The following is an 18,970-nucleotide window of genomic DNA, read 5'->3' on the forward strand; positions in this document are numbered from 1 at the left end:
GGGCCCTCATGGTTTGCCACGTAGCAAAAACTTAATGCTGTGATGGACGGCGTGTACCATTCTTGGGTCGAGCTTCAAACTTGGGGTACCAAAGTGATAGTTTTGCATAGTTGGGTACTGAAGTTAGGAGTTGGCCAAAGCTCAGGTACTGTTTGAAATATTTTTTTTTTTTTTTTAAAATTTAATTTACTCTCAAACTTTATCTTATTCTAGCAATCATTACCAAACGAGGCATTAATTGTAAAAATACGTGATCCGTGAGGATTCGACCGTTGGATCGTAGTATAATTTTGTGAGGATGATTCTAAAGGCGATCTGGGATGATCCAACCGTTGGATCTTCACATAATTTTGAGAAGATGATCCTAAGGGAGATCCGTGAGGATCCGACCGTTGGATTGTCATATAATTTTGTGAGGATGATTCCAAGGGCGATCCGGGACTATCCAACCGTTGGATCTTCGTATAATTTTGAGATGATGAACCTAAGACCGATCCATGATGATCTGACAGTTGGATCATCGTATAAATCGGTAAAGATGATCCTCTAGGTGATCCGTGAGGATCTGACCGTTGGATCTTCGTATAATTTTGAGATGATGAACCTAAGGGCGATCTGTGAGGATCTGACCGTTGGATCATAGTATAAATCGGTAAAGATGATCCTCTAGGTGATCCGTGAGGATTTGACCGTTGGATCTTCATATAATTTTGAGAGGATGAACCTAAGGGCGATCAGTGAGGATCCGACCGTTGGATCATCGTATAAATCGGTAAAGATGATCCTCTAGGTGATCTGTGAGGATCCGACCATTGGATAGTGGTATAATTGTGATTTGTGAATTATTTTTTGCCAAAAAAGGAAAGGAAAAAAAATCTTAAAAGATAGAAAATAAAAATTTTCAAAATAGAAAACCAAAAAAGTTCATATAGAGAAAATGGCAAATGCGGGGTTATATTCATAAGTCTTAATTGGTTTTAGTTGCTTTGATAAAAAGTTTTTTTTTTTATTTTAAAGTTTACAGGTCTTAACGAGGTCCAACGGATAACCCGCAAACCCGCCAGGTTTAGCCCGTGAAACCCGTTATGCTAACGGGTTCTTACCGGGTCGACCTGTTAAAAACCCGGCCCGTTAAGAACCCGCACGGTACCCGCACGTTGCCAGGCCTAAGTACCAGTACGTGATTCATACTTTTTCCCGAAACGGAAACTCGGTCAAATTCTGTGTCAAAATGTTTTGTTATGAAGCACCTAATTGCTTTACAAGGATTTTAACAATTTTGATTCCTCTTCCACCTTTTTAAGTCCCTTTACCCTGCAACCTTCCACCTATAATGATTTATATCTAGATTTATATCACGTGAAAATAGTTTTACCCAAAAGTATAAATCATTATATGCTTGTGTAGATTCCCGGTGCTCAATAAAATTATGTGATTGGTTCCCATAATATTAAAATATTACCATATTACCGTAACATTCATGCAGAAAATCTCAAGGATAAAAACAAGGAAGAAGAAGAAAAGGATAAAAAAGGTAAGAAGTTCTCATGAAAATCTTTTACCCTAAGACATTTCTGACACGAAACATGTTAAACTCTAAGTTAATGCAAAACATATTTTCATCTGGCTCTGTTTCCGCTAGAAAGCTCGCTTATAAAACACCATTAAGACATTCAAAAATAACGAAAAAGAAAGAAAAAACTACATTTGATTTGATACGCTTGGAGCGCTTTCGTTTATTTGTTTATCTTGTAAAAGTGAATGATATAGGATTCACTAAGGATTGTGTCCACGGAACACTAAGCTAGGTCTGACAATTCAGCCCATGACCCGTTAATCGCCCATTAACCACCCGCTAAAAACTCATTTATTTCCGCCCGATAACTTAATGTGTTAATGGACTGCCAACCCGTTAACAACCCGTTAGTTAATGAGCGGAAACAGGTTGCCTAACTGAACCTATCGAGCCCCGTTAGAAGAAAAAAAAATTCTGAGTGTCTAACTGCCGACTACGAACACAACTGGCCAAGTGAATTTGCAGAAAAGCTGGATTGCCGGTTGGGTACAAGGGGTGCCAGTTCCACAGGGTCATTAAGGATTTTATGATTCAAGCTGGGGATTTTCTCAAGGCCTTGCCCTTGCTTCTACTATTCTATTTTATCTCAATATATTATACCTATTTGTTCTTGTTTCTGTTCGTAGTCGACAGTTGTGATTTGTGGTGGTGGGCTTGATCTGTTAGGGGGAGGCGGTTGGTTCGAGGGTATGGGGTTTGGGTTGGAGTGGTGAAGGTATTGTTCATGGCTCACAGACTCTCAGTTCTCTCTTTGCTTCTCTCTTTCTCTGTGAAAAATGGAGTAGTTCTGGGGTTTTGTTGGGGAAGGAGGAGAAGAAGTGCAGTAGTCAAAACTAGCTTGTGTAGGAGACCTGTGATTGGCCAATGGGATTTTGACAAGTGGTGAGGGGGGCTAGTTTTATTTTTTTGGGAGGTGAATTTACTAAAACCTTGGACTGAATCTTTTCCCTAACTTTAACTTTTGGTAACTTTTTTTTTTGGTACAGTTAACTTTGGTTACTTTGATTAGAATATTATTTTTAACAATGACTAGAATATTATTTTTTAGAAGAGTTTTAATGGAAAGAGTTTTAAAAAATGTAAAAAAACAAATAAAAAAAAAAGATTAGAAAAGAATTTTTTTTTTTTTTAAATAATTTTAAAAATTTAAAAAAATTATAAAAAAAAGTCTTGGCGGTCTTAACTGGTTCTAACGGGTAACCCGCGAACTCATCGAGCTCAACCCATTATCTTAACAGGTTATAACGGATTGAGCCCGTTAAAACTGCCAACCCGTTAAGCCCGCCCGTAATCCGCCCGTGAGCGCACTGTTGCCAGGCCTACACTAAACATAGAATACGAGCCTGGATCTGCTTTAGGTAAAAAAAATATAATAACTGGATCTTATGCATCCACCTGAATCCGTACCCCATAGTCTAAAATTAGCTTCATCACTGTTGCTCCTCGCCCTTATTTTAGTCAATCCCATGTCTACCATATTGTCGCATAGACATGGTTTCATCCCAGAAATTTTGGCAAATGATGAAGGGGAAGATACCCAGTTCGTTCCTCTTCATCTTCTCATTGCTTTCCATCATCGTCATCAATGGTGATGGGTCTCTCTTTGTTAACTCAAACCCTGATCACGACGATGAAGGTTCCATGACTTTCGAGCTAATCCACAGGGACTCTCCCAAATGGCACGGGAACCATCAAAAGCCTCCCAAAAGCCAAAGACAACTCATCATAGAGCGTCACCTCCGTGACATTAATCGCCAAGAGGTTATATACCCGCTACGAAAGGACGGCATTAAATTGAAGATGGAGTCGGGTGCAGATTTGGGTACTGGGGAGTACCTGGCCGAAGTAAAAATTGGAACCCCTCCCAAGAAATACACGTTGGTTTTAGATACAGGGAGTGACCTCACATGGGTCAATTGCAGATATGACTGTAAAGATTGTCAGCATGCACGATACAGAGATGAGTTTTATGGAGAACAAGATAAATTTTATAGAGGAGACGGTGGGAAGGCCGTCGATGTATTTCAGGCCCACCGATCTTCGAGTTTCAAACCTGTACCATGCGGTTCTAAACAGTGCCGAAGTGGGCTTGCGGAAATGGGGTCCATGACTGTCTGCCCTCACCCATCGTCGCATTGCATGTATAAAATCAGGTACGTACTTCCCCATTCCCATTTCTGAGAGTGGTGACATAAAACTATATATGTCAAATCCGTCCAATTAATTTTGCTTTCTGATTCTGTTTTCATTAGCTACTTGGGAGGGCAACTTGCATCAGGTTTCTTCGGCGAAGAGATTTTAAGAGCACCCCTCACTACAACCGGTAGGACTCTAAAGCTGCAACACATGGTAATTGGCTGCACAGAGACGGTCGTTAAGGGACTGAAAGCTGATGGCTTATTGGCTTTGGGGTTTGCCCAAAGCTCGTGGGCGGATAAAACTGCTAGGAACTTCGGTCCCAAGTTCTCTTATTGCCTGATGTCTTTTGACAACCACATGAACGTGACGAGTTATATCACATTTGGTGCCAACAAGAAAGCTGCATGGCACCCCCCTTTGACGCGCTTCAAATTTTTTTTGCCGAACTCTGGTCATTATGGCGTGAAAATTGTGGGCATATCCGTTGGGGGAAAAGTACTAGACATACCAAGTCATATATGGAGATATGATAACGTTACTGGTGGCGGGACAGTTTTTGATTCAGGCACAAGCAACTCATGGCTAGCCGCGCCAGCTTACGACGCTGTTATGGCTGAATACAGAAAGGCTCTCTCAAAATACGAAAGGTTAAAACGAGATCCGAAGCTCCCATTTGAGTTTTGCTTCAAGTCAACAGGATTGGATTGGTCTTCTGTGCCAAAATTCACATATCATTTTGCAAATGGAGTTGTATTTGAGCCACCAATGTGGAACGTCATTCCTGAAGTAGTTAACAGCGGCGAAAGGTGTGTGGCGTTTGTCAAGTCTAACACGTACGTTGGCTCTTTGATTGGCAACATAATGCAGCAAAACTTTCTGTGGGAGTTTAATTTAGAGGAGCAGACAATCGGTTTCACTCCTTCCAGTTGCATCTAGTTAATTATTTGTTCGATCAAATTTTGGATTCATTAATTCATCTACTACTTTGTATTTGTAATTCTGTTTCTACATTATATGTAACTGCGTATTAAATTCTTTGCTTTGTACTTGTAATCCTATTTCTACATTATATATAACTGCGTATTAAATTCTTCTTGCATCATTTTCTGCTCCTACCCAATTGCCTTCAATTGGTTTCCTTTTATATAAATACGCCTCAAGAAAAATCTTGAACTCAGAAGTTTAACGTCAATTAAGTAGGGCAGTGGCAGCTGAAGACAGATTTCATGAGGGCGTGATGAAGAAGCTCATGCCGGATTGAAACTGAACATGAGCATTCATGCATATCTTAATTAGCTTTCTCTATGGGGGATTTCACTAAGCGTTTAACCAAATTCGGTTTTAAAACACAAACAATGGTGTAAGGTTGCAGTCTCATACTCAAAATTAAGAGTAATATATGTTAGGTGAATCATCTTTTTAGGTACTACCTACATCTCATTTTATATGACAGCTGATGTAGCAGAGAAAGTTCAATTCATCACAAAATTTCATTAAATGACGTGATTGTGCCTGATCATCTGCCACATATATATTATACATGTGGTACCAAAAAATAAATGCTAGGTGAACCACATTTTTGGGTACCACATGCATCACACCTTATGTAGCAGTTGATGTGTTGAGAAGTCCAACCTATTAGAGAATTTTATTAAATGACATAGTTGTGGTTGTGGCACATCAGGTACCACATACGCTAGGTGAACAGCATTTTTGGTTACCACCTATATCCCACCTTATATGGTAGTTGATGTGTGGCACAAGACCTAACCTATTAAAGAATTGCATTACATGACATGATTGTAGCACATCAATTGCCACATAAGGTGGGATACAGGCAAAAAGATTTACCTAGCATTACTCCAAAATTAATGGGGGAAAATTCAAAGTTGCACTTAGTCGACCTCACTGTTTCTTGTGGCTTACGATAATTTTGAAAATGAGTGGTAACATCTACCAGAAGTTTCTGCCTGGCCCTTAAACCACCTAGAATCACGATGAAGCGCTAATAGCATTTTGACGACTTCTCCACAGGAAGCTCTCATCAGTCTCATGCATGTAATTTGCATAAATAGGTATTGAGCCCATTCCTACCCACGACCTTGATTGTTGGGACGAATGAGGATAATCGATCACCTAATTATTAGGGCTTTGTTGTGAAGTTTCATTGGTTAAGAATGTTCTTTGCCATTAATAAACATGAAATAATCCTTGTATGTTGACCAAATCAATCTCATAATACGACACTAATTATGATCATATTATTGATCTGAATATATCCAATCATCCATTATTATTAATTTTTTTTTTTTTAAAGGATCAAAGAATTTCACTCTTACCCCTATGGTGACTCGAATCCATGACTTCGTACATAGGTAGTGGATGCTCTAATCACTGAGCTAACACCACATCATCTATATGATGACATTACAACTTTTTTTTTCATATATTGTCAAGTTATTTAAAAATTAATTTGTGAACAATTAATAGGGTTTTCTTTTATTAATAGGCATGACATGCCTTCAATATATATTGTAACACAGTTAATCTAAATTCTTGTTTATGATCGAAACTCAATCGGGATGGAGTTTATCAACCGTTTTTGTTAGCATATCAAGTTGTTTGGCACTCGACGACATTGATAAATTAAGGGTGTCAGATGCACCACTAACATAGGGAAGGGAATAAAAAATTAAGGAGATCTAAGTGGAACAATCACCAGTAATATATAAGGGCATATAACAAAGTATCTCTTAACAAGGAGGGCTTTAAGCTTGCATTAGATATACTCAATGCGGTGAAAAAATCTGACCAGTATCTTCTTCCTTGGCTAAAGGACTCACTACCTCCCAGTTTGGCTGGGTTCCAAACCCCTTCAAAAAAAAAACAAAAAAAATACTCACTACAATATCTTCTTCCTTGGCTAAAGTACTCACTACAGAACAATGGGGGATTCATGTACAAGGCTAGCTACCTTACGGACAACTAAGCACAAATACAAATTATCTTAGTAATAAATATCTGAAATTGTGATTTTTAATTGTGAAGACTTAAACTAAATTTAAGAACTAAAAATAGAAAATTGCTAAAAATGAAAAATGCAATGCTAAAATAGTTTGCGAAAAATTCAAGACAAGAGAGTGTTGGGTGTTAGGGAGGTTCCTTCACCCAAATCCTATGTGCCGGAAGCTAATCTAATGTAGATGCAAAATTCTTGATTAGGCGGTAGTCGTATCCTAGGTGGTTCAAGGCTCAAGGACCATATATTCTCAATTACAGTATTAATGTGTCATTTCAATGGTCACACAAACTCAATTAGAGAGAGTTAGGGCCAGTTCAAGAGTCTCTAACTCGTTCTAATTGGCATAAAGTTCAAGAATTAGACCACTAAGTGATTCACCCGCCCAATCACGCGGCGGGTGTAAATCACCATGCTTATAACCCCTATAATACCAAATTGAGGAGCCTAACCCAAATTTCTCCTAAAACCGCCTATATACTATGAATGTACCATGCTTACATTAAATTTCCCACATATGAGGTAATATCAAAAACTAGACTGTAAGGACCTGTTAATTCATGCCAACAAACCTCCCCAAGACATACTATCCTAAGAATTCATCAGCAAATTTCAAAATCCTTACTTGATCGAATATGTGCAGATATCACTACAATATCGAAGACGTAACTACAGAAATCGACCACTGAGAAAATTTCGACCGTGAACTATTGGTTCAATCATCAATAGAGTTAGTTTCTTCTTTTTCTTTATTAGTTCCTCCTTTTTCTTTTTTTTTTCCTTTTCTTTCTTTCTTCTTTTAGTAATTTCATTTTTTTTTTCTATAGCTAGGTCTATTCGCTTTTACTAATTACACATAACAATATTTCTAACTTTATCTCTTATTTTTCATGATAAGATTGAGTATAGTAAATGAGTTGCATTTCTCTAAATTCATTTATTTATAGTTGGTACAACTTAATGTTAATTGATCAAATGTGTATTAAAAATAAACTCAACCATTTTAAAATCTATGTGCAAGAAAAAAATTAGCTTATTGTTCTAGCTCACCCGAACATGAGATCCTGGATCCGCCCTTGCTACAGAACAAACTGACAATTGTATGCATGAACGTTGTTTTTGTTGTTGGACTGGATTGTGTGGGTAAGCTTGATGTGAATGAAAATGCTAGAGAACTTTTGATTAGAGATTTTAAAAAAAATTAATGGGAAAATTACTGGTCCCCCCTGTACTTTGGGTGTGTCGACAGTTCAGTCCCTAACATCTTAATTTTAACAAATAACTCCCCAGACATTCAAATCTCATACAATTTGGTCAAAATGACCATTTTACCCCTCAGTTTTTTTCCCCCCCTCTCTCTTCTCTCTTATTATACCTGTTCCACCTCCTCACCCGACTCCACCATTAAAGGCTCTTCACTGAGCTTTTGAACCCCAATTTTGACCAGAATCTCGACTTCCTATTCACCCACTCCTCAATGGGTCCGGCTAGTCCATTGTTCGGTTTCAGCTACATTGACTGAAGCACTTGACCGGTGACCGGAGTAGTCGGTTCTCGGCCGTCGTCCAAACATCGGTCAAACCAGTACCGAATGGCTGACCGCTCGTACGTCTGCGACGACTGGAGCACCACCGGGTTTCTCATCACTTCCTTCGTTAAAGGACATAGAAAATTCTTGAATGGAGATATTTGAGTGTCGTCTTCGAATTCCAGGCCCTTCGTGAAATCGCGCTGCACTACCCAATTCCTCACAATCCTTTCCAACGACACCAAAATCCAGCGTTTTGACGCCAAATTCGAGCATGCGACGTCGTTTCTCAGGATCTTGATTTGCTTAGACAACTCGGAGTGATTTTCGGGCTCAATTCCGAGAGCTCGAGCCAAATCCATGATAATCGCGATCTCAACAGCTTTGCTGGTCTTCGTCTGCATCGGTTTTCCTTCTTTCCGAAGCGTGTGGTAAACTCTCTCTTCGTTCTCTGTGACCTAAATTTCAATACTGAAGTTCAATTTCGAAGAACAATGAGAAATTGATTAACAGAGCTTGGATTACTTCACTTACTTTAAATTGAGATTGCTTCATGTCTCTGGAAAGATCGGCGATTTTTTTGCGGAGATCGGGGAGGAGGACGAGCCAGCAAGAAACTACGACGGTGTTTTCATTGAGGGATTTGCATAGGGAGAGGCAGTGGATGAGGACGAAGATTTTTCCTTTGGAGTAAAACGACATTGTTTTTAGGGTGGCCCTGAGGTCGACGGCGATGCCCTTGAGGGCGGTAAGGACGGAAGGCAGGAAGGCGGCGTCGGGTAAGGAGGTGGAGCAGGTAAAATGATTATATATGCGAGAGAGAGAGAGAGAGAGAGAGAGAGAGAGAGAGAGAGAGAGAGAGAGAGAGAGAGAGAGAGGAAAAAAAATAAAAAACGAGGTGTTAGTTGGTTAATAGACTCTAGAAGTTTCGAAAGGTTGTTGGGACACGTCTCGTATGCCAACTGCTTCGTCTCGTATGCCAGCTGCTTCCAGCTATTAAGCTAACTAATTAGTTCATCTGTTACTAATTAGTTAGTCATGCTAATTAGTTAGTTACGTGTAGTTAGCTCACTTGAATTGTATAAATAGAAAAACAGTCTCTAATTTCCGAATGTACGAAAGCTTTGTGAAATAGAAAATCTGGTGTGTTTTTCTCTCTCATTCGTCTTCTCCCAAGTTCTTTGCTTATTCTTCAAACCCTAACTTTTCTTTGGTGCCATGGCTATCATGGTATCAGAGCATCCATAGATCCAGGACCTGTGATTCCTACTTACACATCCAATATTTTTGTGCAAGTGCTCACTATTTGTGATTTCAGATCTCACTACATTTCGATTGCGATTTGGAGCCTTGGTCATCTTCAAGGCTTGGATTTAGTGTTGCTCCACTTCAGGTTTCGATTCGAAGCTACTTTTGTACTCGCTGATCTTCTAAAGGTGAATCGCACTTGTCTTTGTTCTTCTACAACATGATTTGTGTCCTCTGAGCTAAATTCTTGAACAAACATGGACAAAATTGTGTTTAAATCTTGAAACACTGCGTTCAGCTAAGTAAAATTTGAGTTAACGAGCAGGAAAATTGATGAGTTGATTCGTAGAGCAAAATCTGAGAAAATTGAGTTGATAATGAGTAAATTGAGGAGTTGATTTGTATATAGAGCAAAAATCTGAGTAAACTGAGTTGATGATGAGTAATTTGAGTGCAAAATTCGTACAAGTTGAGGTAGATTACCGGAGCTAAGGAGGTAAATTGTGATCATTGTTAAGTTGAGGAACTTGTTGAAGTTGTTACATTTCTTGCTTCCTGTAGAAGTGATTACTCTTCTAAGGAGGTAAATTGTGAATTTGTGATCATTTTTAAGGTAAGGAACTTGTTGAAGTTGTTACATTTCTTGCTTCCTGTAGAAGTGTAATCTCTCATGGCACCTGCTCTTACTCACTCTGATGTACACTTTTTGTTGAGTGTGATTACTATGCGACTTGGGGAACGAAACTTTATAAAATGGAGCTTTCAGTTTGAGTCTATTCTAGCTGGAAATGGTCTCTTTGGACACTATGATGGTAGTGAGATGGCTCCACCTCGCTATGCACTTACCACAGAAGGTTAGGTTACTAATGAAGAAACTGCAGCATATAAAGCCTGAAAACAAACTGATATGGCTCTTTTGAGTTTACTTATGGCAACACTGGATGAAGATGTTGTGGATGTGATTATTGGTTGTAAAACATCTAGGCAAGCCTGGCTTGCACTTCAAGAACGTTTTTCTGCTGTGTCAAGAGTGAGTATCATGCAGCTCAAAACTGAATTACAAACTCTTCGCAAAGGAGGTGAATCTATTGAGAAGTACTTACAGCGTGTAAAGAGTGCTCGTGACCAACTCTTATCTGTTGAAGTTACTATTCCAGAGGAGGATGTTATCATTATTATCTTGAACGGACTACCAGAAGAGTATTCAACAGTTAGAACTGTGATTGAGGGTAGAGAAACACCTATCACTCTTCGAGACTTAAGGTGTCAATTGCTTTCTGCAGAAAGGCGCATTTAAGGCAGTTTTTCTCTTCACTCTAACATGAGTGCTATGGTGGCTCGAGGAGATGGGTGAATGAATAGGGAGAGAGATGGAGATACTAGAGGATGGGGTGACAAGGGTTATGGTAAAGCAAGAGATGGAAAGCTAATTGGTGGCAGTACTGAATGTCAAGTGTGTGGGAAGAAGGGACACACTGTGGACACATGCTTTCGTGTTCACAAGTGCCAAATTTGTGGAAAACATGGTCATCTTACAAGCACTTGCTATCAGAATCCTGAGTACAAGGGTCAACAAGCTACACTGCCTCAAAACAGGCCTTCAGGCAATGGTCCATCACCTGAGTGCAAAATCTACTCCAAGAAGGGTCACACTGCAGTAAACTATTTTTACAGAACTGATGTACCTGCTGACCATCCATCTATGTCCATTCCTACTTGCCAAATCTGTGGTTTAAAGGGACATGTTGCATTGAATTGCACTCATTGAACCAACTTTGCCTATCAAGGATCTGAGCCTCCTGCTTCTCTTGCTGCTTTGACTACACAGTCTTCTGGAGGTTACAATGGTAGCCTTCAACAATCTCAAGGTGGATATCTTGTGCCTACTGGAGCGTCTAGCTCTTGCTTCCCAGGTAGCTTTCATCCAAGTACTGGTGCTTCAACATCTACATCTGGATATACAATGAATCAAGCTGGTCCATCTGCTCCACCAAATGCTCACATTAATAATGAAGTGTGGATAGGAGATTCTGGTGCTACACATCATATGACTTTTGATCTTCGAAATCTCACCATTGCTCAACCCTATACCTCTGACAACAAGATCACCATTGGTAATGGTACAGGTTTGAGTGTTTCAGATACTGGTTCTAGCTATATTAAACCTGCTGATCATATCTTAAGACTGAACAAAGTGTTACATGTTCCCAATTAATCTAGCCATGAACCTGTTGTCTTTTACAAAGTTGTGTAGAGATCTGCTTCATCACACTTGATGAAAAAGATATTGCTGTGCAAGACAAAGCATCCAAAACAGTCCTTTACCAAGGAAAGAGTAGTGAAGAGGGTCTCTTTCTCTTCAAGATACCACCAGTTGCTTCAATACCTGAATTGTCTCACACTGCCTTTGTTAGCTCCTCCACATCATATCCAGTTTGGCACCAACGGTTAGGACATCCTTCTCCACTTATAATGTCCAAAATGATGTCTTGTTCCCAAATAAAACTTCCTAGATCAGCCCCTAGTAATGTTTGTAGACCTGTAAATGGACCGGATTTTGATCCGGACCCTCTCCAGATTCGTAGCTATTAAACTGGTTTGGATCGAACATTTTGATCCGTTGATCCGTTAATGATCCGAATCCGTTAACCCGTTTAATAAACGGATCGGATTTGGATTTAGGTCGATCCGATCCGTTAATGATCCGGCCCGTTTTAGTAATAAAAAAATATTATTTTTTATTAATATATTATTATTTTTTAAAAATATAAAATATAAAATATTAAAGATTTCTAATATTACTTTTTTGCAGAAATCTAAGAAGCAGTCTTCGTAATTTTATTTTTGATAATGTAATTTTATTTTTGGTGATACTCTTCATGTAGATCATGTTATTTTAATATTTTATTAATATCTTATGAGATATTATGATATAAATTTAATATTACTATTTAAAATTTAAAAATATTTGAAATTATAAACGGATCGGATTAGCAGATCGGGTATCCGTTAATCCGACGGATACGGATTTGGATCGAGGTATCAATGATCCGTCGGGTTAACGGAGCAGGTTTGGATCGAATTTTTTTTTTAGTAAACGGATTTGGATTTAGGTCGATCCGATCCGAACCCGGTCCATTTACAGGCCTAAATTATGTTTGTACCTACTGTTTAGAAGGCAAGATGCATCGACCGCCTTTACTGAATCTGTATCCAAAAGTCCTGTGCCTTTTCATAAAGTGCACTCTGATGTCTGGGGACCTGCCCCATGCTTATCCATAGAGGGATACAAATACTATGTCACCTTCATTGATGATTGTACAAAATTTGTGTGGATCTTTCCACTTATCAATAAATCTGATGTTCTTGCCCAATTTGTCAAATTTTATGCCTTTGTGCACACACAGTTTCATTCAACTATTAAAATTCTTCAAACTGATGGGGGTGGTGAGTTCAATAGCAAAGCCATTCATAACTTTCTTGATTCAAAAGGGATCTTACATCATATTACCTGTCCATATACCCCTCAGCAAAATGGTGTTGCTGAAAGGAAGAATAGGCACATTGTGGAAACAGCTATTTCCTTATTGTCCACTGCAGGCCTTCCTAAACACTTTTGGTTCCATAGTGTGGCTCACTCTTGTTATCTCATCAACAGAATGCCTTGTAAATCATTGAACATGACTTCACCCTATGCACTTGTGTTCCATAAAGTTCCAGATATCTTGCAGCTTAAAATTTTTGGTTCATCATGTTATCCATATCTTAGACCCAACAATCATGATAAGTTAGATCCCAGAACTACCAAGTGTGTGTTCTTGAGATATGCACTAGGATACAAAGGTGTTTTCTGTTATAGTATTCCTCACAATAAACTTTGGATGTCTAGATATGTAATCCATGATGAAACCAGTTTTCCCTTCTTGTCTTCTCCTCACCTTGTGTCACACCCACCTAATCCAATCACCTTCTTTCCCTTTTCTGCCACTTTTACTACTCTTCCCCCACAGATGACTGGTCTTCATTCTCCTTGTCCACTCAGTGAGGTCCCTACTGAGTTGGAGGGGGACAATGGTGATAGTAGTAGTTTAGGTAATTCGAGTGGTGGTGCAATAGGTGATGCAGGTGATGATATGAGTAATGATGTGAACTACTTTGATGAGGTTATTGGTGCTTCAAATGCTCAAATGATCTGCATAATGAAACTAGCAATGAGGTGAGCATTAGTGGTGACACAAATGGTGATCAAGTTAATGGTGATCAAGTTAATATGCAGAATAAGGTGAGTAGTGATGAAAATAGTGGTATTCCTGAAGCAGGAATTGCTGAGTAGAATAATTCTTCAATTGGTGGTCTTAATGCAAATGAGAATAATGCCTTACAATTTGGTGGCAATATTACTACTGAAAATCTTCCTCAAGAGCTTGACTTTATTGTGAATCAAAATTACAATGATCACTCTATGATGACTAGAGCTAAGAATGGAATTGTTAAGCAGAAAACATTTGAAGACTTCTATTGTTTTTCTGCTATTGCACAACAGAAACTATATGATGAATATCCTTTCTTTAGTGGTTTCACTGCTGTGTCTGACATTAGTGATGTTGTGGAACCTAGATCTTTCAAGGCAGCTTCTGGCAAATCTGAATGGGATCAGGCTATGTTGGAGGAGATTGAAGCCTTAAATAAGCAAGGTACTTGGTCTTTAGTTCCATGTCCAAAGAACAAAAATGTAGTTGGCAGAAAATGGATATATAAAGTTAAGAAAAATCTAGATGGCTCTGTGTCAAGATATAAAGCTAGGTTGGTAGCTCAAGGTTTTAGTCAAACCAAAGGTCTAGATTATGATGAGACCTTCAGTCCTGTTGTGAGACATAGCACTGTGAGAGTTATATTGGCTCTCGCTGCCATGAACAATTGGGAGTTGAGAAAGTTGGATGTTAAAAATGCCTTCGATCTTACATGGAGACTTAAAGGAAGAGGTGTATATGGCTCAACCACAAGGTTTTGTCGACTCTATGCATCTTGATTATGTATGCTTGTAGCATGGAATGAGAAGTTTACTAGTTTCCTACCAAGTCTGGGATTTACTTTTTCTCATTCTGATCCAAGTCTCTTTATTAGACATACTGCAGGAGGAATGATAGCCTTGCTATTGTATGTCGATGATATTGTAATTACAGGATCAGATACTGCAAGTATTCATGCGGTTATCTCTGAGCTAAGTATGGTATTTGACATGAAAGATCTCGGTGCCTTATCTTATTTTCTTGGACTGGTGGTAACCAAAGTTCAACAAGGCATATTCTTGAGTCAAACTAAATATGCTAAAGATTTGCTTGCAAAGACAAGAATGGATACCATCAAAGCCTGCAGCTCACCTTGTCTTCCTCACTATCAAATGACAAAAGATCAAGGTGAGTTCCTCTCAAAGATCCTGCTATGTATAGAAGCATTGTAGGTGCCTTACAGTATTTGACATTCACACGACCAGATATGGCATATGCAGTCAATACTGTTTGTCAGTTCATGACAAACCCCACAAATGTTCATTATGCTGCAGTTAAAAAAAAATTGAGATATTAGTAGGGATCTTTGCATAATGGGTTGTTCTATAGTTCTAGTGGTACCTTGAATACTGCTGTGTGTGTTAATGCTTTTTGTGATGCTGATTGGGCTGGTGAAGTAATACAAAGGCGTTCTACTAGTGGGTTTGTTGTATATCTTGGCTTGTGTCTAGTGTCTTGGCAGTCCAAGAAGCAAGGTAGTGTATCACGCAGCTCCACTGAGTCTGAATATAGGAGTTTAGCTAACACTGCTGCTGAGATTAGTTAGATCAGACACTTGTTGTGTGATTTGAAAGTTAAGATTCCTCGTGCTCCTTTACTTAAGTGTGATAATCTGTCAGCCTTGGCCTTGGCATCTAATCCTGTGTTTCATTCTAAGATCAAGCACTTGGACAATGACTTTCACTTTGTTCATGAACGTGTGCAGCATAATGATCTCTGTCTTGAATATGTGTCTACCACAAAACAAACTGTAGATATCTTGACAAAAGGATTGCCTTCACCAATATTTCAAACACATTGTGTCAATCTCATACTAGTAACCCTAGATAAGCTTGAGGAGGGGTGTTAGTTGGTTAATAGACTCTAGAAGTTTCGAAAGGTTGCTGGGACACGTCTCATATGTCAGCTGCTTCGTCTCGTATGCCAGCTTCTTCCAGCTATTAAGCTAACTAATTAGTTCATCTGTTACTAATTAGTTAGTCATGCTAATTAGTTTGTAATTAGTTAGTTACGTGTAGTTAGCTCACTTGAATTGTACAAATAGAAAAACAGTCTCTAATTTCCGGATGTACGAAAGCTTTGTGAAATAGAAAATTTGGTGTGTTTCTCTTTCTCATTCGTCTTCTCCCAAGTTCTTCGCTTATTCTTCAAACCCTAGCTTTTCTGTGGTGCCATGGCTATCAGAAGTGAGGGGTAAAATGGTCATTTTTGACCAAATTGTATGAGATTTGAATGTTTGGGGAGTTATTTGTTAAAATTAGGATGTTAGGGACTGAACTGTAGACGCACCCAAAGTACAGGGGGGACTAGTAATTTTCCCAAAATTAATCATAATATATAAGATAGTCCGTACGTAGTTTGATAGAAGTTTTTGTAAAATCCCTATTGTTTTAGCCTTATAACTACGAGACGACCTGGATTTTGTAGATCCATGTAGGCTGTTACCTCCTCTCGGCCTCTCTCAGTCGCGGAAACAACGGTGAGGCAGAAGACCTCTCTCTCTCTCTCTCTCTCTCGCTCCCCCCCCTCCCTCCAACTGTCACTCTATGGAAATGAAACCATCTGTCCCTTAATCGCTTTCTGCAAGCCCCGAAACCATTGCTGCATGTAAGCCAGGTGCCAAAATGACAAAGGGCCAAAGAAACATTGTTCCCTCCCTCCCTCTCATTGTCACTCTATGGAAACGAAACCGTATGTCCCTTAATCGCTCTCTGCAAACCCCCAAAACCATCGCTGCATGCAAGTCAGGTGCCAAAATGACAAAGGGGCAAAGAAACATTGTTCACACGCGCTGCACTGTTCATAAGGGGAACTCAGTTTTTAAGTAGAGAATTATAGTCCTTTTAGTTATTTTTTTTCATTTTTTTTATTATATATTATCAAAGAATTCTGTTTAATGTGCCTTGTTCTGAGAGTTAGAACCGGCTTCTTTAGTATGAAAAATGAGCTAAAATGAGTTTCATTTCGATTTTACTGTACGTTGGGTCTAACTCGTCATTCATGTTAGCCTCCTTGATCAAATCTTTTTTACAAAAACGGATAGGGAGATTAATACTCATTAATTTGTTTCTTATCAAGTCGCAGGCATGCATAAGACGAATGGCTTTGTCAAAGCTTAGACTCGGAAAAAGTCAAATAAATTCGAAAATCTTAGTTTTATCGGGCTTACCTAGTTTTGTTTACTATGAAGTATGAACAATGTGGACACACAAGTGGTATATCTCATGAACCACATATATATAGGTGTGTGTGTGTAACTTTCTATTAAGTACAGGTTTAGGAAACCTGTATTAGACGTTTTTGTTTTGGCTAAAGGAGTAAAGGGATGTGTTTATCTTCAAGTGTAAATAATGTGTGACTAGGCTTGTCTTGTAGAATATCATTACTATAAAGCCTAATTAATGGAAACCATATTCAACATACCTTTATGCAATTCATACGCAAGCTGAAATATATAACTAATTAATTAACCCAATTTATTTGGAAACATCTAGTGTTCGAGACCCTACTCTACGGCTCTACTTAATCTAAGTTTGCAACATCACCCCGAATTATTTCATACACAAAACTTTAGTCAACATCACTCATTTTTCGTGGTGAAATAGCCTTCTTTACTCGATTGAATGAAGGGTCTTCTTCATTGGGTTGCTAACTTGGGGTCGAGTGCACTTAACCAAATATTTTTAACCATATTCAGTTTTAGGGTTTCTTTTCCATGTTTTTGTAGCAATAAAGCTAATACTACAGGTTTACACCGACTTGTTCACTAAATTTGTTAACCTTTTCATTGTACTTCACATTAATTTTTTTTAACAAGGACGATAAGTCTATTAATTTTTTTTAACAAGGTGTGAGGGTCCTTTTTGAATTAAACATTGACTAGGCCAAAATCAACCCAATAATCCGATTATTGGGAAGACTTTGTGCGTGGATTCAGATAATGAATAGGGCTTAACAACATGAAGCATGGTGTGGGAGCTAGAAACACACTGCGGTGAGAGAATTTGGGGGTTTTCTGGATTTGGGTTTCTGGAAGATGGGTTTGAAGGAGGTTTTTGGGAAAATAGCTAAAAGTTAGACTTATGCTTGAAGGCTTGACATCTTGATTTGCTATAGGTGTTTCTAAGTTTTATGGGTTTTGCTTGATTGTGCTGTCTCAAGGATCTTTGGGTTGAGTAGTGTATTTAAGAGCCGCAGGGAAAGAAACTGAAGCCAGCAGAAGGATAAAAAATGCTTGGGCTGCCTATTTTCTTTGGCTTTGAGTATTCTTTGGGCTTTGAGTTTTAAGGAAAAGAGTTTGGCCCAAATCTCATATTCACTAATTCGCTATTGATTCAAGTTATCAGGCTTGAATATCGGGCCCAAGACCAAGACCACCGATGACGCTGAATCAATAGACGAGCAATATGTGTTTCCGTAACTTTCCACACCATGCCTACTTCTGCAAGCCCCAAGAGAGTAGTTGTGGCTTGGGTCCACATGCGTGGCATGCTGATTCGAGAAGATATGTAATTTTTGTATTTTTGAATGCAATTTTGACTAAAATTCATGTGCTATAGTAGTTCACAATTTTGGGTAGAAATCATGGTCTTGGAGAAGTTTTTTTTCTTTTTTCTGCATGAATTGTAGTTAGTTTGTAGTTTTACACTTGTTATCTTTCGTTTTTACTTTGAGAATAAATAAATAATTTTGAATTTCAATATTATAAATTACTAAGTAGAGCCTAAGTAACACGTCAAAATATTAGAGTCTTAGGACGACCTTAGAGCATTTCTCTAACAATTAAAGTTATTTCTTTTAGCTAAATTGTCTAAAAGTTAGCTAGAAATTTTTTACATTACGTGTATTATTGATTTTTCACCAAAATAGTATCATTGTTATCTTAACTATTGTTTTTTTTTTTTTTTAAATAAGGGCCAATGCGGATGCTCTCCGGTCTTGATTAATGAAACCACATAATACGCATCAAGAGAATACTTGAGATAATAATAAGAGTCTCAACTAAAATAATGTATTCTAACAATCACCAACTAGTGAAGAGTGCTCTATTGGCTACTCCATTAGCTTTACAATTGTGGTAACATACCCGAAAGTAAAAGCCTACTCGAAGCCATAATATACTAATAAGATCAGTTTTTCCACTATGTTGCCATCTGGATATAAATCTAATG

General features: G+C 38.5%; 1 protein-coding gene across 1 annotated transcript; it reads left to right on the forward strand.

Annotated features, from left to right (window-relative positions):
• The first annotated feature begins 3,052 nt into the window (after nucleotides 1-3,052).
• Nucleotides 3,053-4,817, forward strand: LOC112201888 (aspartic proteinase NANA, chloroplast). Its single transcript, XM_024342812.2, has 2 exons — nucleotides 3,053-3,729; nucleotides 3,829-4,817. Exons 1-2 carry the CDS (start codon nucleotides 3,068-3,070, stop codon nucleotides 4,649-4,651), a joined length of 1,485 nt encoding a protein of 494 aa, XP_024198580.2. The 5' UTR covers nucleotides 3,053-3,067; the 3' UTR covers nucleotides 4,652-4,817.
• Nucleotides 4,818-18,970: the final 14,153 nt, after the last annotated feature.

Source organism: Rosa chinensis, chromosome 5 (assembly GCF_002994745.2).
Source record: "Rosa chinensis cultivar Old Blush chromosome 5, RchiOBHm-V2, whole genome shotgun sequence".
Lineage (NCBI taxonomy): Eukaryota > Viridiplantae > Streptophyta > Magnoliopsida > Rosales > Rosaceae > Rosa > Rosa chinensis.